The sequence below is a fragment of the Pleurodeles waltl genome, chromosome 12 (genome assembly GCF_031143425.1).
Source record: "Pleurodeles waltl isolate 20211129_DDA chromosome 12, aPleWal1.hap1.20221129, whole genome shotgun sequence".
Lineage (NCBI taxonomy): Eukaryota > Metazoa > Chordata > Amphibia > Caudata > Salamandridae > Pleurodeles > Pleurodeles waltl.
In genome coordinates this window covers 523,634,038-523,661,172 of record NC_090451.1, presented here as the reverse complement: position 1 = coordinate 523,661,172, position 27,135 = coordinate 523,634,038, and the positions used below count along the sequence as shown (strand labels likewise).

Genomic DNA, 27,135 nt, shown 5'->3' with positions numbered 1-27,135 from the left:
TGCAGATTGTGTTGGTGGGGAGAAAAAAGCAAAGTCTACATGGCATCCCCGTCAGGATGCCATTCACACAAAATACCGCCTGTGGCATAGGTAAATCACTCCTCTAGCAGGCCTTAAGCCCTAAGGCAGAGTGCACTATACAACAGGTGAGGGCATAGCTACATGAGCAATATGCTCCTACAGTGTCTATTCCATTCTTAGACATTGTAAGTACAGTGTGGCCATATTAAGTATATGTTCTGGGAGTTTGTCGAAATGAACTCCACAGTTCCATAATGGCTACACTGAACACTGGGAAGTTTGGTATCAAACTTCTCATAATAATAAACCCACACTGATGCCAGTGCTGGATTTATTAAAAAATGCACACACAGGGCATCTTACAGATGCCCCCTGTATTTTACCCAAACCTTCAGTGCGGGACAGACGTAGTCTGTGCCAGCCTGCCACTGAGACGAGTTTCTGAACCCCTGGGGTGAGAGCCTTTGTGCTCTCTGGGGCCAGAAACCAAGCCTGCACTGGGTGAAGGCGATTCCAAAACCCCCCCCCCCCCCCCCCCCCCCCCCCCCCTGCACTGCAGGAACTGTAACACCTAGCAGTGAGCCTCAAAGGCTCAGGCTTTGTGTTGCAAAGCCCCTGGGCACTCCAGCTAGTGGAGTTGCCCTCCCCCCCCCAGACACTGCTCCCACTTTTAGCGGCAAGTCCGGGGAGATAATGAGAAAAACAAGGAGACCACACACCACCAGGTCCACCCCTAAGGTGACCAGAGTTGGTGACCCCTCCTTTGAAAATCATCCATCTTGTTTTGGAGGATTTAGTCCAATATGAGGAGGTATGTTACCTGTCCCGCCCCCCCCCCACGCTTAAAAAAGGGAGGAGGCACTAGAAGGATGTAGCCACCTTCAGGGACAGTAGCCATTGGCTACTGCCCTCCAGCCCTAACACCCCCCCCCTAAATTAAGTATTTAGGGCCGACCCTGAACCCAGGAAATCAGATTCCGGACTGCCTAGCTGAAAACCCCTGCAGAGAAGGAAGATGACAACTGCTTTGGCCCCAGCCCTACCGGCGTGTCTCCCACTTCAAAGCACCTGCACCAGCGACGCATCCTGCGGGCCCAGCGACCTCTGCTGACTCAAAGGACTGCTCTGCAACTACAAAAGACCAAGAAACTCCAGTGGACAGCAGACCTGTCCAACCAAGACACTGCCCACACAACACTAATGGAGGGATATCTGGACCTGGTATAAGGTGTAAGCACCTTAGGTACCCACCACACACCAGGCCAGCTTCCTACCAAACATTAATCACTTTTTGTCACGGTTTGAACCAGCACTTATGTAGTTCTGAGGCCTGCTGGTAATGTTACACAGAACCCTGTGACACTCGTTCCATTTCTAATGGGACTTGTGCCACCACTATTTTTCTCCCCACTCCTGATTTCTCTGTTCTGGCACTGCTTCCTCAAATAAAATAAGGATGATCTTGGATGCGCTGCACAGGCTGCGAGTCATGTGATTCTTGGATCTACAGAGTATGCACCAGTGCCATCCTCTCTTCTGTTTAATATGGACCTCTTCTTGAGGTGGCTGTGGGCAGGATTTACACCTGACCCTCCACCATTATGCCTGTAGCTTGAGTAGAGACATCAGGACTCTTTTGATCTAACCATTTAAAGTTGCAGAGGTGCAATCAACTGTTCATTCTTGTCATTTGTCCCATTTCAGCTCATGGAGCGAGAAAGTCGAGGTTGACCCCACTTCGAGGGGCTTTTATCTGTGTTGTGCATTGTGCTTTCCTTGGACTGTCGAGGCTGATCTGTTTGCACAATAAAGGGTTATTTGTTGGTCCTCTCAGCTGTTTACCAGATCAGCCATTGTTCATATCTCTTATAGTTATGTTTTCTGAAATGGTAACCCATTTGCCCTCCCATTTCCCTTGTTTATGCCTCACTGGGCCTTAATTTGGTGTTTAGGTTCTTTATGTGGTAATATTTTGAGCCTATGCATAGTTGTCCTCTATGGTTGCTGTCTTTGAAGCCCGATCTTGATTGCAATCGCATCAGCCTAGTGTGTTGGCAAGTTTCAGGTTTGCCTGTCCCTCCATTCATTACATTTGTTTTTAATGGACCAAGGTCTCTTTCTTACCAAACGTTGTCACCCTGCATCACATAGGTCAGTGCATCACACTGCCAGCATTCTATACTCTTCCTCATTCCTTCCAAACACAAGGAGAGACTACACTGGAGTCCTTGGAGAGTCCTCAGTTTTGACACTTATGGGATTCACTTACCTGTTTGACAATCAGCTATCCTTTGTTAGTGCTTGCTCAGAGAAAGGCAAAGCTATCAGGGGCAGACCCATCTTTGGCTGGATCATACTTTACAATCAGATTTTATAAGCTCTTGGAAGGATTGAGCCTCCTGAGGGCATTGGGGCCCTTTCACCACACAGACATTTCTTATCCCAATCCAGCGTTCTTCCAGTCCTGGGTCTCTGCTGGTCTGTAATGTGGACTTCAGTCTCCACGATCTCCAGGCATTGCCTCAACACTAATTTCGAATGATGACCCGTTTGAGAACTCTGTCATACAAGAGTACGTCTCTCCCCCCCCCCACCCCAGCTACAAAGCCGAAATGTTTAATTAGTTTACTAGTTTTTCTTAACTCTGCCTTTTGCCAATCTCTCTAGCCTTGTCATCAACTGCAAAGGGCTTAAAATATACAGTGAATTGACATCTCTGCACTAGGGTGGTGCACCTTGAGCTACTCTGTAACATTCTAATTGGTATTTGTAGCCTAGACAGTGAGAACACCACCTCCCAGCACAAGAGAGCTGCTACATATTTTCTGGGTCCAGGAGAGAGTGAAAGAGAGGAGGAATCTTTCCCATCAGTAAGGTAGTTACCAAAGGTGAGTAACTTATTCTTACGGCTCAACAGGCCTATTCACCCCAGAAAAACGTAATCTATTTTTAAGGATATCTCTGAACCCAGTCACTAGATGGCAGGACAGTGGACACCTTATTGATTGTTGTGGTTGTGTGACTAGTTTAATGAGACTGGTGGCATGCCAACTTAATTGCTTGTTAGATGCTTTCTGTATGCTACTAAATTGTAATGTGGTCCAGTACTGAAAGACTACTTGTTAATTATTGCAGTTGTCTAATTGAGTGCAGAGATGAGTATAAGTACAGTGTTGAAGCGGTGGAGCTTTTGATCCGAAATCACCTGGTAAACATGCCACAGTATGACCTTCACTTGGCCCAGGTAAGGATTTGGAATTTAAATGTAGGATTCATAATTGATTTAATCAATTAGGAATATTGCTGTCTGTCCCCTACATGTGAACTATTAGTGTTAAGTGTGCATCAAGCAAGTATACATTTGCATGCATTTTAATCTGATGAATTGACCTGTATGGATCAAGTATTGTCTGTACAGCTGCTTCTAAATGCTTGAATTCTAGTTCATTGAAATAAACCCATTAAACTCAGTTATCTGTTGGATGTATAGCCGCAGATTCCTTACCCTAGAATTATCCCCAGGCGTCCTACTGGATCCGAAAATCTTTTGTGAGCTGTACTCCTGTGCACCTGTAGGTTGTCATTCAACTCGACATGGCGTTGTCTGGGCTGGAAGTGACATGCGCAGTTTATGTAGGCGTTCCCTCAGCGTGCTGACATCACTTCTTTTCATTACATGCCAGACAATGCCGATCCTGGAAAAAAGTCATTTTTTGACGGACATTTTTTTCAACCCTTTTATCGAACCTTTGAGACTCCTAGTTTGGCAGGGATGTCCCCAAGAAAGGCTGCTTTCAAGCCCTGTCTCTGGTTATCTGCAGGTGTCAGTGACTGACCCACACCTAGTCTCTCTGGTGTCAAACGTGACCACAGTGCCGAAGCCTGCATCCATTGTCACTCCATGGCTTTGAGGGAGCGGTCCCTCAAGCTCCTTACTGCTTGACATGCGATTGTAGGAAAGTGCCCCTTTTGGCACCGTTACCCCCACGCTTTTGCCTGATACTGATGTTAACTTGTGCCATTGTTTCCACAATTGGAATACGCCCTGGCACACAGCTAAGTCCATTGTAAAAGGTACTAGTGGTACCAAGGGATCTGATCAGGGAGAGTGCCTAAGGGCTACAGCATGTATTGTGCCACCCCAAGGGACCCCTCACCGAGCACATGCACACTGCCATTGCAGATTGTGTGCTGGTGGGAAGTAAAAGGTAATGTCAATATGGCATGCCCACAAACCACTGCCTGTGGCATAGATAAGTCACTGCTCTAGCAGACGTTACATCCCCGAGTCAGGGTGCACTCTCACAGGTGAGGGCATAGCTGCACAAGCAATGTGCCCCTACAGTGTAAGTCCATTCTTGGACACTAAGTGCAATTGGCCATATTAAGTATATGGGCTGGGTGTAGGCAGCTGGTCTGGTGTGTGGTGAGCACCTATGGGGTTATCACCTTATACCAGGTCCAGGTATCCCAGATTAGTGAGGTGTAGACAGTGTCTAAGAAGCCAGGGCTCTCTAGAGGTAGCTGTGGATGAGCAGCCAAGACTTATCAAGGAGACCTGCAAAGCTTATGCAATACCACTACAGTCACACAACACTTACACACATGAAAGAAATCACTGTTACAAAAATAAAGATACTTTATTTTAGTAGCACACATACTAAAATACCGTACAGACAATACTCCACTATCAGGTGAGTGTACACACTTATATATACACACTAGTAGTCAGGAATAGAAAGCAATAGGAAACAATGAAATAACAAATAATGGAAACCCTACGGGAAGACCAAACCATGTACTAAGTGGAATCCGAACATCCGTCCCCCACCCACGGAAGTAGAATCTGTAGAGGGGAGCTGGAGGAACTAGGAACCCCAAAAGGTAAGTACCAGGGTGCCCCCTCCCATAGCTACACAGACACACCCCCACCCACCCACCCACCCCCGGGACTAGGAGAGAAGAGGTAAGTACCTGTTTTTTCCCCCCAACCCACAGGTAAACTTTGTAAAAGGAATGTGCAAGACCCAAGCAAAACTGGAAGGAACAGAGGATGGATCCTGACAGAAGAGGACCGGTAAAAGAAGGGGGCCAAGTGCAGTTGGACTTGGAGTGTCCTGTTGGGGCAGGAGCCACTATTTACCCTTTTGGATATGCAGGACCAGGTCGACGGTGGATGAAGAAAGTCAGCAGTGTAACACAGGAGCAGAAGAGAAGTTCTAGAAGTGATGCAACTCATGTCCCATGTCGGTAGTCGTGATTCAGTCAGTGGTGCTGGAAAACCACCAACAAGCCTTGGCAAATGCAAGAGTCAGAGAAGAGGATTTTGCAAGGCTGCAGAGGACCAGCAAGACCCAGGGGACTCGATCCAAGGAGTGGAGTCTGAGGTGACCCTCAGCAGCTGGGAAAGTCACTAGAGGAGGAGGCAGCCCCCACAGCAAACCACAGGCACCAAGCACAGGAGTCACAGTGAGGCTCACGCACCACATCTGAAGAGGAGTCCCAGGTCGCTGGAGCAGCAGACGGAGAATGCTTTGCAGGATGGAGTGCTGGTTGCTGGGGCTACACGGAGTCTGAAGATCCCTTGGAGGAGGAACAAACAAACCTTCGTAGCTGCAAGAGTCGCTCTGCATAAGGGTACTGTCCGGCAAGGAGAGGCAAGGGCCTACCATCTCCCAAGTTGGGCAACTGGTAGAGAGGACCAAGGGGACCACTCCAGACCACCACCACCTGTGATGCAGGATCCACGCAGCCCCAGAGGAGAGAAGATCCACACAGCCGGTCATCATTACAGTTGGTGCTTGCAGATGCAGGGGAGTGACTCCTTCATTCCAAGCAAGATTCCTTCTTGCTTCTTGTGCAGGCTGAAGATTAGTCTCCATCAGAGGATCCACAGCCAGTGAAGTGTTGCAGTTGGTGGAAGGACCCGGAGAAACAATGTTGCAGAGCGGAGTCATTGATGGAGTTGCTGATTGTCTGTTCCAGTCCTGGTGGCCAGAAGCTGAAGTAAATGATGCAGAGGAGTCTTGCTGGAATGTTGCACATTGAATCTGAGGACCCACCGAGAGGGAGACCCTAAATAGCCCAGGAAGGGGGATTATTCACCTAGCAGGGTGGCCACCTATCAGGAGGGAGCTGTGACGTCCCCTGCCTGACCTGGCCACCCAGATGCTCTCAGGGGTCTTTGCCCACCTTGGATTTAAGATGGCAGAATCAAGTGGCCACCTGGAGGAGTTTTGGGCACCATCCCTGGTGTGGTGATGGACAGGGGGAGTGGTCACTCCCCTTTACATTGTCCAGATTTGCGCCAGAGCAGAGACCAGGGGTCCCCGCACTGGTGCAAACCGGTTAATGCAAGTAGGGCACCAAACGTGGCCTTCAAAGCATACCAGTGGCTTGTGTATCCAAGCCATGTAACACCTATTTCCAAAAGGAGGGGTTGTTGCTTCTAAGGAGCCCCCAGTGTGCACGGAATCATACAACCAATACTGGCAACAGTATTAGGGTATGATTCCGACATGTTTGATGCCAAACATGCTCAGGTTCGGAGTTACCATTATGTAGCGGGACATACGTAGTGACCTATGTTCAGTACACATTTTGTTCCGAACGTTAACCACCAAATACTCAGCACCAACCATATGAACTCTGTACCGAAGCAGCTTGGAATCCGTTTCAGCATTGAAGAAGGTCCACTGATAGAAATCATCGGTTCTGAAATCTCAAGACACTACTCCTTTGGAGCAAATGAATTCTAGTCAGTCTCCCACTACACCATCTCCTATTGAGCCGATACAAAAAACCATGAACTCTAAACAGCGTGGTTGTATGTTTAAGAAGGGACAGGACTTACTGTGGCTTCCCTTCCTTTAACTTTTAAGAGGAAGCTAAATTTCCAGGCGGCCTTGGACACCTCACCACCTCTGAAAAAGACCTTAAAGGATAAGGCCATCACATCTTCAACCAAGCCTTTACCTCTGGATAATCCACCATATTCCCCACCCCCACGTCCTGTCCTCTTCCTTTTCCTCCTCATTGTCCTGCCTCTCCTACTGCAGGAGAACACACCTCTTGGGGTTCACAATGGTTTGTAGGGGAATGCTTAGGGGACACACATCAAGACCCAGACTCTTGGGACTCTTATGATCCAATTACTATTGTTAACATGGATCCAGACTTCTATTCTGCACAGCTCTCTCCTCCAGAGGATACTACTAGCTACCAGCAGGTAATTGCTAGGACAGCCAGTAATCACAATGTGCAACTCCATAAAAACCGAGTAGGGCAGGACTTCTTAATACCCTCACCAACACCCATAGACATTCAGTTCCTTCTTATGCTTCAAGGGTTTCTTCATCACACAGACAACACCTTTAAAGACCCTGTCCGCTCTAGGAATAGAACATCCGGGGTGGGCAAATACACGCGTACACCTTCCGACCCACTGTTCATCAGATCTCAGGTCCATCAGATTCGATAGTGGCTTCCACTGCCAGAAAGAGGGCTAACAGCTAGTCTACTGGGGACTCCTCCACCAGAAAAGGAGAGCAAGAGGGCCTATGCAGCAGTCCCAAGCAAACTTTTTTTTTTTCTCCCTCGCCCAGGATACAGAGGCAGTTATAGAACATCTACATCCTCCGACCCAAACACCTCCCAAACTAAACAAGCCTCATTTTCTTAATCTCGAGGTTCTTTCAGAGGGACATAGACAACAATTTCAAAGGCAGGGGTAAGAGCATTACCACCGGTGGCTCACCCTCCTGAGGATAACAGTGACTAAATTAATCTCCCTAAACCCCACCCCACCCCACACCACACAAGTAGTGGACCACCTTCAGTATTATCACACGCAGTGGAAAGACTTAACATCGGACCTATGGGTCATCTCCATTATCCAACATTGTTATTGTTTGGAGCTTACTTCCACATCGCCAAACATTGCCCCTCGCACACCCAGGTTATCTCACAAAGATCTTGCCCTTCTTAAATCTCAAAGGGGCCATAGAGCCTTTCCCATTACTGTATCAGGGAACAAACGTATACTCCCAGACAACTAAACCACTACATTCTCTCAGAACACTTTTACATAGTTACTGTTCAGGATGTTATTCCATTCCTTCAGCAAGATGACTTCATGACGGCTCTAGATCAGAACGCCGCCTCCCTCCACATCCCCATTCACCCTGAACACAACAAATACCTAAGATTTGTGGTCGCAAGAAAACATGATCAATTCAGAGTTCTCCCTTTTGGAGTTACACCTACTCTTGGGTTATTTACAAAGTGCCTAGCTGTTGTCGCAGCACATTTCAGAAGACAGAAAATACATGTGCTCCCTTATCAAGAAGACTGGTTCATCAAAGCCAGCACACTACAGCAGTGGCTATCTCTCACTCAAACCACAGTAAAACGTGTTCACAAATTAGGGTTCACAATCGACTTTCTCAAATCCCACCCACAACCCTTTCAAATTCAGCTGTATCTAGGAGACATTCTCAGTGGTTGCCATGTGTCTCTTAGGGTTGATGTCATCCTGTATTGCCATCGTCCCTCATACCAGATTCCGCATGCGTCCACTACAGCAATGTCTGTCTCGTCAGTGGTCTGTCACAGTCCCCTCCAGTTGTTATCCTGGAAGGTAACATTTCTAGTCTCTCTCTCACTTCACTCAGATGAGTCAGTGAGCTTCAGGCATTGACTTTAGAAGAACACTTCTTCTCTTCCTGGGGATCCATATCAATAGTCATAAGCACTGAATATTCTGCCCACGTGCGGGGACCCTGGAGCATAAACAAACACATGTATATGTATGAAATATATATATATGAAAAATATTTTAGTAGATGCTTTCAATACAAACATAACATATACATGTGTAAACAGCATTGCAGGCTATGTTGAGAAACAGGCAAAACATTTTTTATTTGTTTTTATTTATGCTCCGGGGTCCCCGCACGTGGGTGGGAATATTCAGTGTTTGATATTCATGAGGATACCCCTGGAGGGAGAACTAAGATTTACAGGTAAGTAACTTATCCTTCCATTGACCTATAGATAGTTGTACTAGGTACCAATCCTAAATTTCTTCCAAAGGTGGTTTCTCAAATCCACGTTTAGCTATTGTATTTCCTTCTTTCTTCCCCAACCTGACTAAGTTGCCGAAAGGGCTCTACCTACCTTAGACATAAAAAGAGCTGTTATGTACTGTATTCACAGTACTAAATCATTTAGGATAGGAAAACAAAACAACTTTGTTGCTTTTTCAAAACCACTCCAAGGAAAGGCCATCGCTAAGTCAGGCATTGCAGGTTGGATTGTTGAATTTATTCAAACGTTCTATGCAAAAGCTAAAAACTTTACCCATTCCTCTTAAAACTTACTCCATTCCTATAAAAAAAAAGAGCTTTGATGGTCTTCCTAGGAAATATTTCTGTAGCTGACATATGTAAAGCAGCTACATGGTCTACACCACATACATTTACAAAATACTCTATAGATGTGCTGGCCCGTCAGCAAGCCAATGTAGGCCAAATGGTTCTACTTACATTATTTCAATCAGTTTTAACTCCCAAAGGCTAACCACTGCTTATGGAGGACTGCTTTACTGTCTGTACTAAGCATGTGTGTAGGGAAATGCCTCCTTGGAATGGTTACCCCATAACATTTTGCCTTTGCTGATGCTAAGTTATGATTAAAAATGTGTGCTGGGACCCTGCTAACCAGGCCCCACCACCAGTGTTCTTACGGTAAACTGTACCTTTGTCTCAACAATTGGCACAACCCTGGCACTCGGGTAAGTCCCTTGTAACTGGTACCAAGGGTCCTGATGCCAGGGGAGGTCCCTAAGGGCTGCAGCATATCTTATGCCACTCTGGGGACCCCTCACTCAGCACATGCACACTGCCTCACAGCTTGTGTGTGCTGGTGGGGAGAAAATGACTAAGTCGACCTGACACTCCCCTCAGAGTGCCATGCCAGCCTCACACTGCCTGTGGCATAGGTAAGTCACCCCTCTAGCAGGCCTTACAGCCCTAAGGCAGGGTACACTATGCCACAGGTGAGGGCATATGTGCATGAGCACTATGCCCCTACAGTGTCTAAGCAAAATCTTAGACATTGTAAGTGCAGGGTAGCCATAAGAGTATATGGTCTGGGAGTTTGTCAAACACAAACTCCACAGTTCCATAATGGCTACACTGAAAACTGGGAAGTTTGGTATCAAACTTCTCAGCACAATAAATGCACACTGATGCCAGTGTGCAATTTATTGTAACATACACCCAGAGGGCATCTTAGAGATGCCCCCTGAATACCTACCCGACTTGTAGTGTAGGCTGACCAGTTCCTGTCAGCCTGCCACACACCAGACGTGTTGCTGGCCTCATGGGGAGAGTGCATTTGTCACTCTGTAGCCAGGAACAAAGCCTGTACTGGGTGGAGGTGCTTCTTGACCCTCCCAAACCTAAACACACCCCTAAATCTAGTATTTAGGGGCACTCCGGAACCCAGGAAATCAGATTCCTGCAACCTGAAACCAAGACGACTGCTGAACTACAAGCCTGCAGAGACGACAGACTACTGCTTTGGCCCCAGCCCTACCAGCCCGCCTCCAACTTTGAAAACCTGCTCCAGCGACCTATCTGACAGGGACCAGCGGACTGCCCTGGACTAAAGGACCAAGAAACTCCTGTGAACAGCGGCCCTGTTCAAAATCAGCTACTTCTTTGCAACAAAGAAGCAACTTTTAAAGACTGCACATTTGCCGCCGGAAGCGTGAGACTTCACAATCTGCACCTGATGCCCCCAGCTCGAGATCCAGAGAACAAACACCTCAGAGAGGACTCCCTGGCGACTGCGAGCCCGTGAGTAACTAGAGACGACCCCCTGAGCCCCAACAGCGATGCCTGCAGAGGGAATCCTGAGGCTCCCCCTGACAGCGACTGCCTGCTTCTAAGAACCCGACGCCTGGTAGGAACACTGCACCCGCAGCCCCCAGGACCTGAAGGATCCGACCTCCAGTGCAGGACCGACCCCCAGGTGACCCTCTCCCTTGCCCAGGTGGTGGCTACCCTGAGGAGCCCACCCCCTTGCCTGCCTGCATCGCTGAAGAGACCCCTTGGTCTCCAATTGATTTCTACTACAAAACCCCCCTGGTCTGCCCTCCGAAGACGTGGGTACTTACCTGCTGGCAGACTGGAACCAGGGCACCCCCTTCTCCATTGAAGCCTATGCAGTTTGGGCACCACTTTGACCTCTGCACCTGACCGGCCCTGAGCTGCGGGTGTGGTAACTTTGGGGTTGCTCTGAACCCCCAACGGTGGGCTACCTTGGACCCAAACTTGAACCCCGTAGGTGGTTTACTTATCTGCAAAAACTAACAAACACTTACTCCCCCCAGGAACTGTTGAAAATTGCACTAAGTGTCTAGTTTTAAAATAGCTATATGTGATTTATGTGAAAACTGTATATGCTATTTTGCTAAATCAAAGTTCCTAAAGTACCTACCTGCAATACCTTTCATTTGAAGTATTACATGTAAATCTTGAACCTGTGGTTCTTAAAATAAACTAAGAAAATATATTTTTCTATACCTATTGGCCTGGAATTGTCTTTGTGTGTGTTCCTCATTTATTGCCCGTGTATGTACAACAAATGCTTAACACTACTCCTTTGATAAGCCTACTGCTCGACCACACTACCACAAAATAGAGCATTAGAATTCTCTTTTTGCCACTCTTACCTCTAAGGAGAACCCTTGGACTCTGTGCATACTTGTAGGAAGTTGGCTCTGTATGCACTATTTCAAAGTAAGGAATAGTATGCACAGAGTCCAAGGGTTCCCCTTAGAGGTAAGATAGTGGCAAAAAGAGATAATACTAATGCTCTATTTTGTGGTAGTGTGGTCGAGCAGTAGGCTTATCCAAGGAGTAGTGTTAAGCATTTGTTGTACATACACACAGGCAATAAATGAGGAACACACACTCGGAGACAAATCCAGCCAATAGGTTTTGTTATAGAAAAATATCTTTTCTTATTTTAAGAACCACAGGTTCAAATTCTACATGTAATATCTCATTTGAAAGGTATTGCAGGTAAGTACTTTAGGAACTTTGAATAATTACAGTAACATATATACTTTTCACATAAAACACAAATAGCTGTTTTACAAGTGGACACTTAGTGCAATTTTCACAGTTCCTGGGTGTAGGAAGTTGGCTCTGTATGTGCTATTTCAAAGTAAGGAATAGCATGCACAGAGTCCAAGGGTTCCCCTTAGAGGTAAAATAGTGGTAAAAAGAGATAATACTAATGCTCTATTTTGTGGTAGTGTGGTCGAGCAGTAGGCTTATCCAAGGAGTAGTGTTAAGCATTTGTTGTACATACACATAGACAATAAATGAGGTACACACTCTCAGAGACAAATCCAGCCAATAGGTTTTGTTATAGAAAAATATCTTTTCTTAGTTTATTTTAAGAACCACAGGTTCAAATTTTACATGTAATAGCTCTTTTGAAAGGTATTGCAGGTAAGTACTCTAGGAACTTTGAATCATTACTTTAGCATGTATACTTTTCACATAAAACACAATAAGCTGTTTTAAAAGTGGACACTTAGTGCAATTTTCACAGTTCCTGGGGGAGGTAAGTTATTGTTAGTTTCAACAGGTAAGTAAGGCACTTACAGGTTTCAGTTTTTGGTCCAAGGTAGCCCACCGTTGGGGGTTCAGAGCAACCCCAAAGTTAACACACCAGCAGCTCAGGGCCGGTCAGGTGCAAAGGTCAAAGAGGTGCCCAAAACACATAGGCTATAATGGAGAGAAGGGGGTGCCCCGGTTCCAGTCTGCCAGCAGGTAAGTACCCGCGTCTTCGGAGGCCAGACCAGGGGGGTTTTGTAGGGCACCGGGGGGACACAAAGTAGCACAGAAAGTACACCCTCAGCAGCGCGGGGGAGGCCGGGTGCAGTGTGCAAACATGCGTCGGGTTTCCTTCAGTTTTCAATGGGAGACCAAGGGGTCTCTTCAGCGATGCAGGCAAGGGGGGGGGCTCCTCGGGGTAGCCACCACCTGGGCAAGGGAGAGGGCCTCCTGGGGGTCACTCCTGCACAGAAGTTCCGTTTCTTTAGGGGCTGGGGGCTGCGGGTGCAGGGTCTTTTCCAGCCGTCGGGAAATGGAGTTCAGACAGTCGCGGTCAGGGGGAGCCTGGGGATTCCCTCTGCAGGCGTCGCTGTGGGGGCTCAGGGGGGACAACTTTGGTTACTCACAGTCGTAGAGTCGCCGGAGGGTCCTCCCTGAGTTGGTTGTTCTCCACCAGTCGAGTCGGGGTCGCCGGGTGCAGTGTTGCAAGTCTCACGCTTCTTGCGGGGAATTGCAGGGGTCTTTAAACCTGCTCCTTGTAACAAAGTTGCAGTTCTTTTGGAGCAGTGCCGCTGTCCTCGGGAGTTTCTTGTCTTTTTCGAAGCAGGGCAGTCCTCAGAGAATTCAGAGGTCGCTGGTCCCTTGGAAAGCGTCGCTGGAGCAGGTTCTTTGGAAGGCTGGAGACAGGCCGGTAAGTCTGGGGCCAAGGCAGTTGGTGTCTTCTGGTCTTCCTCTACAGGGGTTTGTCAGCTCGGCAGTCCTTCTTCTTGTAGTTGCAGGAATCTAGTTTCTAGGTTCAGGGAGAGCCCTTAAATACTAAATTTAAAGGCGTGTTTAGGTCTGGGGGGTTAGTAGCCAATGGCTACTAGCCCTGAGGGTGGGTACACCCTCTTTGTGCCTCCTCCCAAGGGGAGGGGGGCACATCCCTAATCCTATTGGGGGAATCCTCCATCTGCAAGATGGAGGATTTCTAAAAGTTAGTCACCTCAGCTCAGGACACCTTAGGGGCTGTCCTGACTGGCCAGTGACTCCTCCTTGTTATTCTCATTATTTTCTCCGGCCTTGCCGCCAAAAGTGGGGGCCGGGGCGGGCAACTCCACTAGCTGGAGTGTCCTGCGGGGCTGTGACAAAGGGGTGAGCCTTTGAGGCTCACCGCCAGGTGTTACAGCTCCTGCCTGGGGGAGGTGTTAGCATCTCCACCCAGTGCAGGCTTTGTTACTGGCCTCAGAGTGACAAAGGTACTCTCCCCATGGGGCCAGCAACATGTCTCTAGTGTGGCAGGCTGCTGGAACCAGTCAGCCTACACAGATAGTCGGTTCAGTTTCAGGGAGCACCTCTAAGGTGCCCTCTGTGGTGTATTTTACAATAAAATGTACACTGGCATCAGTGTGCATTTATTGTGCTGAGAAGTTTGATACCAAACTTCCCAGTTTTCAGTGTAGCCATTATGGTGCTGTGGAGTTCGTGTAAAACAGACTCCCAGACCATATACTCTTATGGCTACCCTGCACTTACAATGTCTAAGGTTTTGCTTAGACACTGTAGGGGCATAGTGCTCATGCATATATGCCCTCACCTGTGGTATAGTGCACCCTGCCTTAAGGCTGTAAGGCCTGCTAGAGGGGTGACTTACCTATGCCACAGGCAGTGTGAGGTTGGCATGGCACCCTGAGGGGAGTGCCATGTCGACTTAGTCATTTTCTCCCCACCAGCACACCCAAGCTGGCAAGCAGTGTGTCTGTGCTGAGTGAGGGGTCCCTAGGGTGGCATAAGACATGCTGCAGCCCTTAGAGACCTTCCCTGGCATCAGGGCCCTTGGTACCAGGGGTACCAGTTACAAGGGACTTATCTGTGCCAGGGTTGTGCCAATTGTGGAAACAATGGTACATTTTGGGTGAAAGAACACTGGTGCTGGGGCCTGGTTAGCAGGGTCCCAGCACACTTCTCAGTCAAGTTAGCATCAGTATCAGGCAAAAAGTGGGGGGTAACTGCAACAGGGAGCCATTTCTTTACACTGGGGGAGGTAAAGTATTGTTAGTTTTAGCAGGTAAGTAAATTACCTACTGGGTTCAGTTTTGGGTCAAAGGTAGCCCACCGTTGGGGGTTCAGAGCAACCCCAAAGTTACCACACCAGCAGCTCAGGGCCGGTCAGGTGCAGAGGTCAAAGAGGTGCCCAAAACACATGGGCTTCTATGGAGAAGGGGGTGCCCCGGTTCCAGTCTGCCAGCAGGTAAGTACCCGCGTCTTCGGAGGGCAGACCAGGGGGGTTTTGTAGGGCACCGGGGGGGACACAAGTTCACACAAAAAGTACACCCTCAGCGGCACTGGGGCGGCCGGGTGCAGTGTAGAAACAAGCGTCGGGTTTCCAATGTAAATCAATGGGAGACCAAGGGATGCAGGCAGGCAAGGGGGGGGCTCCTCGGGGTAGCCACCACCTGGGTAAGGGAGAGGGCCTCCTGGGGGTCACTCCTGCACTGAAGTTCCGATCCTTCAGGTGCTGGGGGCTGCGGGTGCAGGGTCTTTTCCAGCCGTCGGGATTTTAGAGTCAGGCAGTCGTGGTCAGGGGGAGCCTGGGGATTCCCTCTGCAGGCGTCGCTGTGGGGGCTCAGGGGGGACAACTTTGGTTACTCACAGTCTCGGAGTCGCCGGAGGGTCCATCCTGAGGTGTTGATTCTCCACCAGTCGAGTCGGGGTCGCCGGGTGCAGTGTTGCAAGTCTCACGCTTCTTGCGGGGATTGCAGGGGTCTTTAAATCTGCTCCTCTGAAACAAAGTTGCAGTCTTTTTGGAGCAGGTCCGCTGTCCTCGGGAGTTTCTTGTTCCTCTTGAAGCAGGGCAGTCCTCTGAGGATTCAGAGGTCGCTGGTCCTTGAGAAAGCGTCGCTGGAGCAGGTTTCTTTAGAAGGCAGGAGACAGGCCGGTAGGACTGGGGCCAAAGCAGTTGGTGTCTTCTTTCTTCTTCTGCAGAGGTTTTCAGCTCAGCAGTCTTCTTCTTCGGTAAGTTGCAGGAATCTAAATTCTTAGGTTCAGGGGAGCCCTTAAGTACTAAATTTAAGGGCGTGTTTAGGTCTGGGGGGTTAGTAGCCAATGGCTACTAGCCCTGAGGGTGGATACACCCTCTTTGTGCCTCCTCCCAAGGGGAGGGGGTCACATTCCTATCCCTATTGGGGGAATCCCCCATCTGCAAGATGGAGGATTTCTAAAATCAGTGTCACCTCAGCTCAGGACACCTTAGGAGCTGTCCTGACTGGAGAGTGACTCCTTCTTGTTTTTCTCATTATCTCTCCTGGACTTGCCACCAAAAGTGGGGGCTGGGTCCAGGAGGCGGGCATCTCCACTAGCTGGAGTGCCCTGGGGCATTGTAACACGAAGCTTGAGCCTTTGAAGCTCACTGCTAGGTGTTACAGTTCCTACAGGGGGGAGGTGTGAAGCACCTCCACCCAGAGCAGGCTTTGTTTCTGTCCTCAGAGAGCACAAAGGCTCTCACCGCATGGGGTCAGAAACTCGTCTCTCAGCAGCAGGCTGGCACAGACCAGTCAGTCCTGCACTGAACAATTGGGTAAAATACAGGGGGTATCTCTAAGATGCCCTCTGTGTGCATTTTTTAATAAATCCAACACTGGCATCAGTGTGGGTTTATTATTCTGAGAAGTTTGATACTAAACTTCCCAGTATTCAGTGTAGCCATTATGGAGCTGTGGAGTTCGTTTTTGACAGACTCCCAGCCCATATACTCTTATGGCTACCCTGCACTTACAATGTCTAAGGTTTTGCTTAGACACTGTAGGGGCATAGTGCTTATGCACATATGCCCTCACCTGTGGTATAGTGCACCCTGCCTTAGGGCTGTAAGGTCTACTAGAGGGGTGACTTACCTATGCCACAGGCAGTGGGAGGTTGGCATGGCACCCTGAGGGGAGTGCCATGTCGACTTAGTCATTTTCTCCCCACCAGCACACACAAGCTGGCAAGCAGTGTCTGTGCTGAGTGAGGGGTCCCTAGGGTGGCATAAGACCTGCTGCAGCCCTTAGAGACCTTCCCTGGCATCAGGGCCCTTGGTACCAGGGGTACCAGTTACAAGGGACTTACCTAGGTGCCAGGGTTGTGCCAATTGTGGAAACAATGGTACATTTTAGGTGAAAGAACACTGGTGCTGGGGCCTGGTTAGCAGGGTCCCAGCACACTTCTCAGTCAAGTCAGCATCAGTATCACGCAAAAAGTGGGGGGTAACTGCAACAGGGAGCCATTTCTTTACAATACTATTCCTTACTTTGAAATAGTGCATACAGAGCCAACTTCCTACACTTGCCTCTAAGGGGAACCCTTGGACTCGGTGCACACTATTTCTTACTTTGAAATAGTATCTATAGAGCTAACTTCCTACAATATGTATCTACAATCACACATTCATTGTATGGAAAATGGTTCTTACCCAGTAACAATCTGTTCATGGCATGTAGTGTTGTAGATTCACATGCGCCCACCCTCCTCCCTGGACACGTGTTTGTTACAGATGCTTTCACTAGTTATCACAAGCTCCCTTAGCATGGTCATCTCACTATACTACGCTCTGCTTCACATTACATCCTCACCTACCACGCGGGAAAACAATCTAACAATAGAGTAGATTGTGTGCGTTCCCAGCAAGAGAAGTCGATGCACTAGCTCATGACTCTAAAGTCTTTCTTCGAAGACAAACAACTTGCTCACATTTGAGCCCAACACTAGATAGCAGGATTACGCGAACAATGTGAATCTACAGCACTGCATGCCATGAACAGATGCTTACTGGTCAAGTAACATTTTCCTTTTGTAGTCTGTTAAGGAGGATTCAGAATGTGGGCAATATGTGGGTAGTGTCCATCAGAAAGAGTTAAAAGTCTGTAATAAATAAGACAGTGTCTGGGTGTTTCATGCCTTTGGCTTTACAAAATAACAGGTGTAAAAACAGATGTAATTGACTCCTGGGAACATTAATTTGGTTAAAATGGGTAACCCACTTACCCATTTGACTGCATTCACATATGAAAAGTGAAAACATTTTCTTGTTGAGGATTGTGTTCCTATTGTATTCATTGGCTTACTGTTTGAATTTTATGAGAACATTAAATTGCAAGATTTTCTAAATTCACCGGTTATTATTTTCTCTCTAGTCCATGGAAAATGGCTTGAATTACATGGCTGTTGCATTTGCAATGCAACTGGTAAAGCTACTTTTGGTAGACGAGAGAAGCGTTGGCCATGTTACTGAAGCTGATCTCTTTCACACCATTGAAACCTTAATGAGGATCAACGCACATTCCAGAGTCAACGCTCCTGAAGGGTGGGTTGCAAGCTGATGCTATTTTTTAAATTTTTGGATGAATGCATGGCCTTGAAGTAGATAGTCATCCTATAAATGCATTTTCATTTTCTTGTGAATTTCTCAAACTGATTGTAAAAGCACTAGAAAACAGATAAGCACTTCATCCAGATTTTAAAGTGATATCAACATTTCTACTGTAGACAAATTCATTTTGAAAACCAGAATTAGTATTTTGACGTTTTAGTACTACGCTTTTATTATGTTGTAGTCTTTATACATAATCCATACTCATTTGAAAATAAATGGCTACTAGACTGAAGATCTTATGTAAGGTTAAGGTTTTACCCCATCCACAAAAAATGCATTAGTATTAACGTAGAGCATTTAACCCTTTTTGGGAGCTCTTTTCAGTTTTGGGATTTATATAAATCCCCATTTGCCCTACTTCTATTGCTAGCTTATTTTCCAAATGTTTAAACATCAAAAAGTTGAGTTAGCAAGGAATGCCTTTAAATGTGCTTGTAACTTCTCTATTCATACATTTTGTCACCAAAGTAGGAGTTTAAGTGTTTATCGGCAATGGATCATGTGTGACTTAGTAGACTAGTACAGTGGCTTCTACGTGGGTAGGGACTCTAAGTTACTTAGGTTTCTAAAGGGACAGTTCAGAAGTGAAAATGGTATAACTGTGTGTATGCAGTGAGCACAATCAAGTGTGGAGATAAAGAAGCTGGAGAAATGTCTAATGTGGTATTACTTTCTAAAATAGCTTTTTTGGAAGCTCAGTCTCCACGTAAAGAGGATCAACCCACTTTAGACCTGCAAATCAAATAAATTCACTTAGGAGAAGATATAGTACTGCACCTACTTTTGTGGTGGAGGAATTGCTTTTTAAGGTAATGAATGATGTGATGAAAGGGGGCACTAGATTAGTTACATTTGAATAGTTTGAGGTATAGTTTGTGCATTATTTGAAGGATTTGGCAGGTGTGAGTTATCAAGTCTTGGAAGTAATTGACTGGCATGGAAAAACATTTGATATAATGCTTCCAACCTTTGGATAGGGGTGTATGTACAGTTGCACAGGAAATATTAGATCTTTAAAGAAAGACATATTTTAGCTTTTATTGAAAGCCATTACTGTGAATTCTGTTGTATTCACGATTGTATTTCTACTTTACCTCAGGCTTCCACAGCTGATGGACCTGCTCCGATCAAACTATGAAGCAATGATTGATCGAGCGCATGGTGGCCCTAATTTCATGATGCATTCTGGGATTTCACAGGCATCGGAATATGATGATCCTCCAGGACTCCGAGAAAAAGCAGAGTACCTCTTGCGAGAGTGGGTTAATCTTTACCATTCAGCTGCAGCTGGCCGAGACAGCACCAAAGCTTTCTCTGCGTTTGTTGGACAGGTATAACTTTGAGAACAGGTGTTTTTTTTTTTTTTTTGGTTTTTTTTTTGTTGTCATAAGCCGGCAGATAACTCTATACTGTACACTGTATCGGGGGTATGAAGTAAAATACCAACTTCTGAACATAAACCTTTAGCTATGCAATTTATAATTCTTGGTGTTTAATCCTCTCAGGCATGGTTATCTATATTTGTTTCAAGACATATGTGGCTGCAGATACATATTCTATGTATACTCACGCCATCTAGTTAGTGTTGGGCCCGTAAATGGGCAACTTGTTTTTCTTCAAAGAAGTCTTTCAAGTCACAAGGTAATGATTTCTCCTCTTGATGACAATGTGCCTAGCCATCGACTCCATTGTTAGATTGTTTTCTTTCTGCCACCAGGTTCTTGCGTGTGCTCAGGTTCTTCGCTGTTGCAATGCTCTTTTTGGTTCACCCTGTACCTTTCCTCAGTCAGTGGTCTGGTGTGTGGTGACGACCTATGGTGCTAAAACCTTCTACCATTTCCGTGTATCCCCAAGTAGTGAGGTGTAGCCAGTGTCTAAGAAGCCAGGGCTCTCTGGAGGATGAGCAGCCAAGACTTATCAAGGAGACATACCACGCTTATGCAATACCACCATAGTCATGCAGCGTTTGCACACATGAAAAACCAGTGTTATAAAAATAAAGGTATTTTATTATGGTAACACAAATACTAAAATACTGTATAAGCAATACTCCACTAGAAGGTGTGTAAACCACTATTATGTACACATTAGAAGTCAGTGATTAGCAAAGAAAGCAATAGCAAATAATATACAATAGGACATAGTGAAGGCCCTAGGGGAAGACCAAACTATATACTAAGTGGAATGTGAAAGGCATTCCCCCCACCCAAGGAAGTGGAATCAGTAGAGGGGAGCTGGAGGAACTAGGAATCCAAAGAGTTTTAGGAAGCTGGCCTGGTGTGTGGTGGTTACCTGAGGTACTTACACCTTATTCCAAGTCCGGATATCACCTATTAGTGTGGTGTAGGCAGTGTCTAGAAGCCAGGCTCTTTAGAGGGAGCTGTGGATGACCAACCAAGGCTTATGTAGGAGACATGCAAAGCTCATGCAGTGCTACTGTAGTCACACAGCACTTGCACACATGAAAAAAAACACTGTTTTACGAAAATAAATGGTCTTTATTACATTAGCACAGTACCAAAACAATATATAGGGAACCCTCCAATAGGAGGTAATTAAAAACACTAAATATGTACACTGGTTATCAGAAATAGGCATAGAAAGTGATAGCAAACAGTACAAGTGCAGTTAGATAAGTGACCCTAGGGGGACCCCAAACCATATGTAAAAAAATGGAATGGGAACACAGGACCCCCGCCTAGGTAAATGGAATGTGTAGAGGGGAACTGGTAATCCTAGAAATCTCTAAAGTATCACAGTGCCCCCTGGTGCCCAGGAGGAAAAGAGGAAATTACTAGATTTTACCCCAAACCACCCAAAAAGGAAGAAAATGCAACACCCAGAAAAGACTGCAAGACACCCGCAGTGGATTCCTGAAGGAGAAGACCTGTGGAAGGAGGAGACCAAGTCACAGATGAGTCCAGGAGGAGTAGGAGCTACTACCCACCCAGCTATGGATACAGGAGTTGGTCGACGGTAGGACGTAGACGGTCACGAATGCAGCCCTGGAGCAGGTGAACAGTTCCTAGAGGATGCAGTCTACATCCTACGCCGGATGGATGGTTGCGGGCGGTCAGTGGTGTGGAAAAGCCACCAACAAGCCTTGGCAAAGGCAGAAGTACAGATGAAGCAAAAGTGGAGCTGCCGGAGACCAGCAAGGTCCAGGAGGACTCAACCCATGGGGGGACTCCAAGGGGAACCCTCCGCACGGCAGAGAGTCCCAAAAAGTAGACAGCCCACATAAGAGACCCACTGGACGAGCAACCAGGAGTCAGAGGAGCCCACGCAGCACTACTGGAGAAGTGTGCATCTTCCACCACCACACACACACACACAAAATGAATGACAAGAATGCTATCCTTCCCTGGATGAGTCTTCATTGTCTAAGTGGAAATATCTGGAGAGACAATCTGTACTGGAGTGGTTACTCCTAGGTCTATGTTCAACTGTATAGTCCATTCCCTGCAGGGATATGGACCACCTCAACAGTTTGGGATTTTCTTCTTTCATCTGTTTTAACCATAGAAGGGGCTTGTGGTCTGTCAGAACAATGAAGTGGGTGCCAAAGAGGTCTGGCCTCAGCTTTTAAAGGCCCAGACCACAGCAAAGGCCTCCCTTTCTATAACTGACCAAATCCTTTCCCTGGAGGTCAACCTTTTGCTTATAAAAGCTAATGGTTGGACCTGGCCATCAGTGTTAAATTGAGATAAAACTGCCCTAGCCCCTACCTCAGAATCATCTGTCTGTACTATAAACTTCTTGGAGTAGTCAGGGCTTTTTAACACAGTTGCAGAGCACATGGCCTGTTTGAGGTCTTCAAAAGCTTTCTGACAGTTTCCGGTCCACAACTTTTTTAGGAATTCTTTTTGAGGTGAAGTCATTAAGAGGGGCTCCAATGGAGCCATAATGCTTAATGAACCTCCCGTAATACCCAGTGAGGCCTAACAATGCTCTCCCCTTGGTCTTTGTAGTAGGGGGAGTCTAATCTAAAATAGTTTGGATCTTCCCCTGCAGTGGTTGAATCTGGCCTCCACCTACTAGGTGGCCCAGAGGCACAATCTTCCCCTGCCCTATCTAGCAGTTAGAGGCCTTGCTAGTGAGGCCAGCGTTTTGCAGAGCCTCAAACATTACAGAGGTCGACCAGGTGGTCATCCCATACTATATCGTCTAGATAAGCTACACAATAGACTTCAATCCTTGGAAGACTGTATTCACCAGCCTCTGAAAAGGGGCAGGTGCATTTTTCAGACCAAAGGGCATCACTGTGAAGTGATAATGCCCTCCAATGGTTGAAGAAGCAGTTTTTGGTTTACCATTGATCTACCAATAGCCTGCAGTCAAATCAGATGTGCTAAGATATTTGACAGATGCCAGTGTATCTATTAGCTCATCTCTCCCAGGGATAGATGAGCATCTGTTTTTGTGACAGTGTTGTTTCTCTTGATTACAGAGGACTCGTTTCTCTTTTCCCATTCGAAGAGTGAGGTTTGGGACCAGCATCACTGGGCTAGCCCAGTGGCTAACAGCTCAGGGCAATTTAGGGGCTGTCCTGACTGGTCAGTGACTCCTCCTTGTTTTTCTCATTATCTCCTCCGGCCTTGCCGCCAAAAGTGGGCCAGTGGCCGGAGGGGGCGGGCAACTCCCCTAGCTGGAGTACCCTGGGGTGCTGTAACAAAGGGGGTGAGCCTTTGAGGCTCACCGCCAGGTGTTACAGTTCCTGCAGGGGGAGGTGTGAAGCACCTTCACCCAGTACAGGCTTTGTTACTAGCCACAGTGTGTCAAAGGCACTCTCCCCATGTGGCCAGCAACATGTCTGGTGTGCGGCAGGCTGCTAAAACTAGTCAGCCTACACGGATAGTCGGTTAAGGTTTCAGGGGGCACCTCTAAGGTGCCCTCTGGGGTGTATGTTACAATAAAATGTACACTGGCATCAGTGTGCATTTATTGTGCTGAGAAGTTTGATACCAAACTTCACAGTTTTCAGTGTAGCCATTGTGGAGCTGTGGAGTTCGTGTACCATATACTCTTATGGCTCCCCTGCACTTACAATGTCTAAGGTTTTGCTTAGACACTGTAGGGGCATAGTGCTCATGCACCTATTGCCTCACCTGTGGTATAGTGCACCCTGCCTTAGGGCTGTACGGCCTCCTAGAGGGGTGACTTATCTATGCCATAGGCAGTGTGAGGTTGGCATGGCACTCTGAGGGGAGGGCCATGTCGACTGTCATTTTCTCCCCACCAGCACACACAAGCTGGCAAGCAGTGTGTATATGCTGAGTGAGGGGTCCTCATGGTGGCATAAGACATGCTGTAGCCCTTAGAGACATTCCCTGGCATCACGGCTGTTGGTACCAGGGGTTCCAGTTACAAGGGACTTACCTGAGTGCCAGGGTTGTGCCAATTGTGGAAACAAAGGTACAGTTTAGGGAAAGAACACTGGTGCTGGGGCCTGGTTAGCAGGGTCCCAGCAGACTTTCAAATAATAACTTGGCATCAGCAAAGGCAAAAAGTCAGGGGGCAACCATGCCAAGGAGGCCTTTCCGTACAATACTAATGCTGTATTTTGTGGTAGTGTGGTAGAGCAGTAGGCTTATCAGATGGGAGTGTTAAGCATTTTTTGTACACACAGGCAATAAATGAGAATCCACACTCAAGGACTTAACTCCAGGCCAATAGGTTTTTATACAGAAAAATATTTTCTTAATTTATTTTAGAACCACAAGATTGGCAATTCAAGTAAGTACATAAATTGTAAGGTACTTGGCATAGGTTAAAAAAAAAACTTTGAAAAGAGTAATGGACACAGTTTGGCATAAAATGGCAAACTATTTTAAAAGTGGCAGTACAAAAATTCAACAGCTCCTGGGGGAGGTAAGTCCAAGTTAGTTTAGCAGGTAAGTAAAGCACTTAAAATTTCAATCTCCGGGGTATAGGCAGCCCACCGTTGGGGGTTCAAGTCAACCCCAAACACCCAGCAGCAGCAACACAGGGCTGATCAGGTGCAAAGGTCAAAGATTGGCCCAAATAACAGAGGCGCCTATGGAGACAGTGCTCAGTCCAAAGCAACAAAGAGGAAACCATCTTTAAAGAAACTCCCTCCTCACTCCTGAAGCATGAGTCCCCAACACTCTGCACCCGACACCTCCGGCCCGTGCCCAGAGAAACCAACACCTCAGCAAGGACCCCCAGGCGACTCCCACGGTGTGTCCGCCCTGAGATGACCTCCCTGCACCCCCACGGCGATGCCTGCAGAGTGACCAGCAGGTAGCCTTTGATTTCTCTCACAAACCCGGTGCTTTGTTTGCACACTGCACCCGGCCGCCCCTGTGATGCTGAGGGTGTATTTTGTGTGCCTGTTTGGGACACCCCCCACCCACTGTGCTCTACAAAAAAACCCTGGTCTGCTTTCTGAGGACGCAGGTACTTGCCTGCTAGCAGATGAACTGGAGCAGCCCTAGTCTCCATAGGCACCTATGATATTTGGGCCCTTCTTTGACCTCTGCGCCTGACCGGCCCTGTGTTGCTGGTGCTGGGTGTTTGGGGTTATCTTGAATCCCCAACGGTGGGCTGCCTGTGCCCCGGAGACTGAACTTGTAAGTGCTTTACTTACCTGACAGACGAACCTTTACCTCCCCCAGGAACAGTTGAATTTTGCAGTGTCCACTTTTAAAATATCTTATTGCCATTTTATGCCAAACTGTGTACATTACTGTTTTCATTCAAAGTTCTATATTTACCTATGCCAAGTACCTTACAATTGTTGTACTTTATCTGAATCTTGTGATTCTAAAATAAATTAAGAAAATAATATTTTTCTATATAAAAACCTATTGGCCTGAAGTTAAGTATTTGAGTGTGTATTCCCGTTTATTGCCTGTGTGTGTACAACAAATGCTTAACACTACAGTCTGAGCCTAACTGCTTGACCACACTACCACAAATAGAGCATTAGTATTATCTATTATTGCCACTATCAACCTCTAAGGGGAACGTAGCCTGAAAATCCCTTGGAGGAGATGCAAAAAAGCCTTGGCAGCTGCAAAGTGCACAGGGGTACTGTCTTGAGTGGGGAGGCGGGGGCTTACCTCCACCGGAATTGGACAGCTGGCAGAGAGGACCAAAAGGACTACTCCGGACCACCACCTGTGATGCAGGATCCACGCAGCTCAGGATGAGAGGAGATCCATGTAGCCTGTCATTGTTGAAGCAGGTGCCTGCGGATGCAGGGGAGTGACTCCTTCACTTCAAGGGAGATTCCTTCTACCTTCTGATGCAGACTTGCCGCCCTCAGAGGATGCACAGCTGGGGACATGTTGCAGAAACTGGAAGGAGCCGTTGAAACAATATTGCTATTAGAGTCTTCATGGACATAAATGTTTAGTTTCTGGAGGGACAAGTCGTGGTTCAAGAGGCTAGAAGTCGAAGTGGAGATTGCAGAGGAGTTCTTCTGGAATCTTGACAGCCAAATCTGAGGACCCACCCAAGAGAGCGACCCTAAATAACCCTGAAAGGGGGATTGGTCACCTAGCCAGATGACCGCCTATCAGGAGGTGGTTGTGAAGTCATCTGCCTGGCTGCTCAGATGCTCCCAGAGGTCCCTGCCAAGCTTGGGTTCAGGATGACAGAACCCACGGACCCTCTGGAGGAGCTCTGAGCACCACCCCTGGGGTGGTGATGGACAGGGGAGGGGTCACCCCCATTCCTTTGTCCAGTTTCACCCCAGAGCAGGGACTGGGGGGAGGTGGGGGTCCCTGAACCGGTGTTGACCGGTTTTTGCACAGGGGGGCACCAAATGTACACTTCAAGCATACCAGTGGCTTTGGGAGGCTACCCCTCCCAAGCCAGTCACACCTACTTCCAAAGGGAGAGGGTGTTAGGTCCCTCTCAAAAAGGAAATTGTTTATGCCTTCCTGAGCTTGATCAGATCAAGCAGCAGGAGGGCAGAAACCGGTCTGAGGGGTGGCAGCAGTTTGGGATGCCTGGAAAAGCCTAGAAGACAGGTGGTAGCAATGCTTGGGGGGTCCTCTAAGAAGACCCCCAGAGTGTATGGAATCATACTTCAAATACTGGCAACAGTATTGGGGTATGATTCAGACATGTTTGATTCCAAACATGCCTAAGTTTGGAATTCCAAGATGTAGCTAGACATAGGTAGTGAACTATGTCCAGTACACGCATAAAATGGCATCCCGTGCTCACGAAGTCCATGAAAATGGAACTAGAGTTTGTGGGGAACCTCTGCTAGTGCAGGGGTGCCCTCACACACAGGTACTTGCACCCTGCCCTCTGGGCCAAGGAGGGCCTGCCATAGGGGTAACTTATAGTGACCTGGTGCAGTGACCTATAGTGAAAAGGGGTGCATGCACCCTTTCATGCATGCTGCATTGGTGGGCCTTCAGAACACTTTGCATGGGCTCCCCATCAGTGGCATGATACATACTGCAGCCCATGGGGCTCTCCTGGTACCCCAAAGGGTAACTTATAGTGACCTGGTGCAGTGACCTATAGTGAAAAGGGGTGCATGCACCCTTTCATGCATGCTGCATTGGTGGGCCTTCAGAACACTTTGCATGGGCTCCCCATCAGTGGCATGATACATACTGCAGCCCAGCCAAGTACCTGTGTACCATATACTAGAGACAAACATGGGGGCACCAGAATGCCAGATGTGGGGAGAAGAAATGGTCAAGTTAACATGTTTTAAGGGAGCGCGTATAACTACTGAGGTCCTGGTTAGCAGGATCCTAGTGGGCACAGTCAAACACACTGACAACAGCCAGGAAATGGGGTTAACCGTGACTAGAAAGAGGGTACTTCTCTACACAAAGCTAACCTGTTTTTCTTTTTTTTTTTTATTTATTTTTTTTTTTT

General features: G+C 47.4%; 1 protein-coding gene across 1 annotated transcript in view; it reads left to right on the top strand.

Annotated features, from left to right (window-relative positions):
- The window catches only part of CNOT1 (CCR4-NOT transcription complex subunit 1), a 1,177,977-nt gene that overhangs the window by 853,115 nt on the left and 297,727 nt on the right, over positions 1-27,135 (top strand). Inside the window, exons 38-40 of the mRNA XM_069215998.1 lie at positions 3,157-3,265; positions 18,026-18,195; positions 19,364-19,595. Coding sequence (XP_069072099.1) covers positions 3,157-3,265; positions 18,026-18,195; positions 19,364-19,595 — 511 coding nt within the window. The remainder of the gene's footprint in view (positions 1-3,156; positions 3,266-18,025; positions 18,196-19,363; positions 19,596-27,135) is intronic.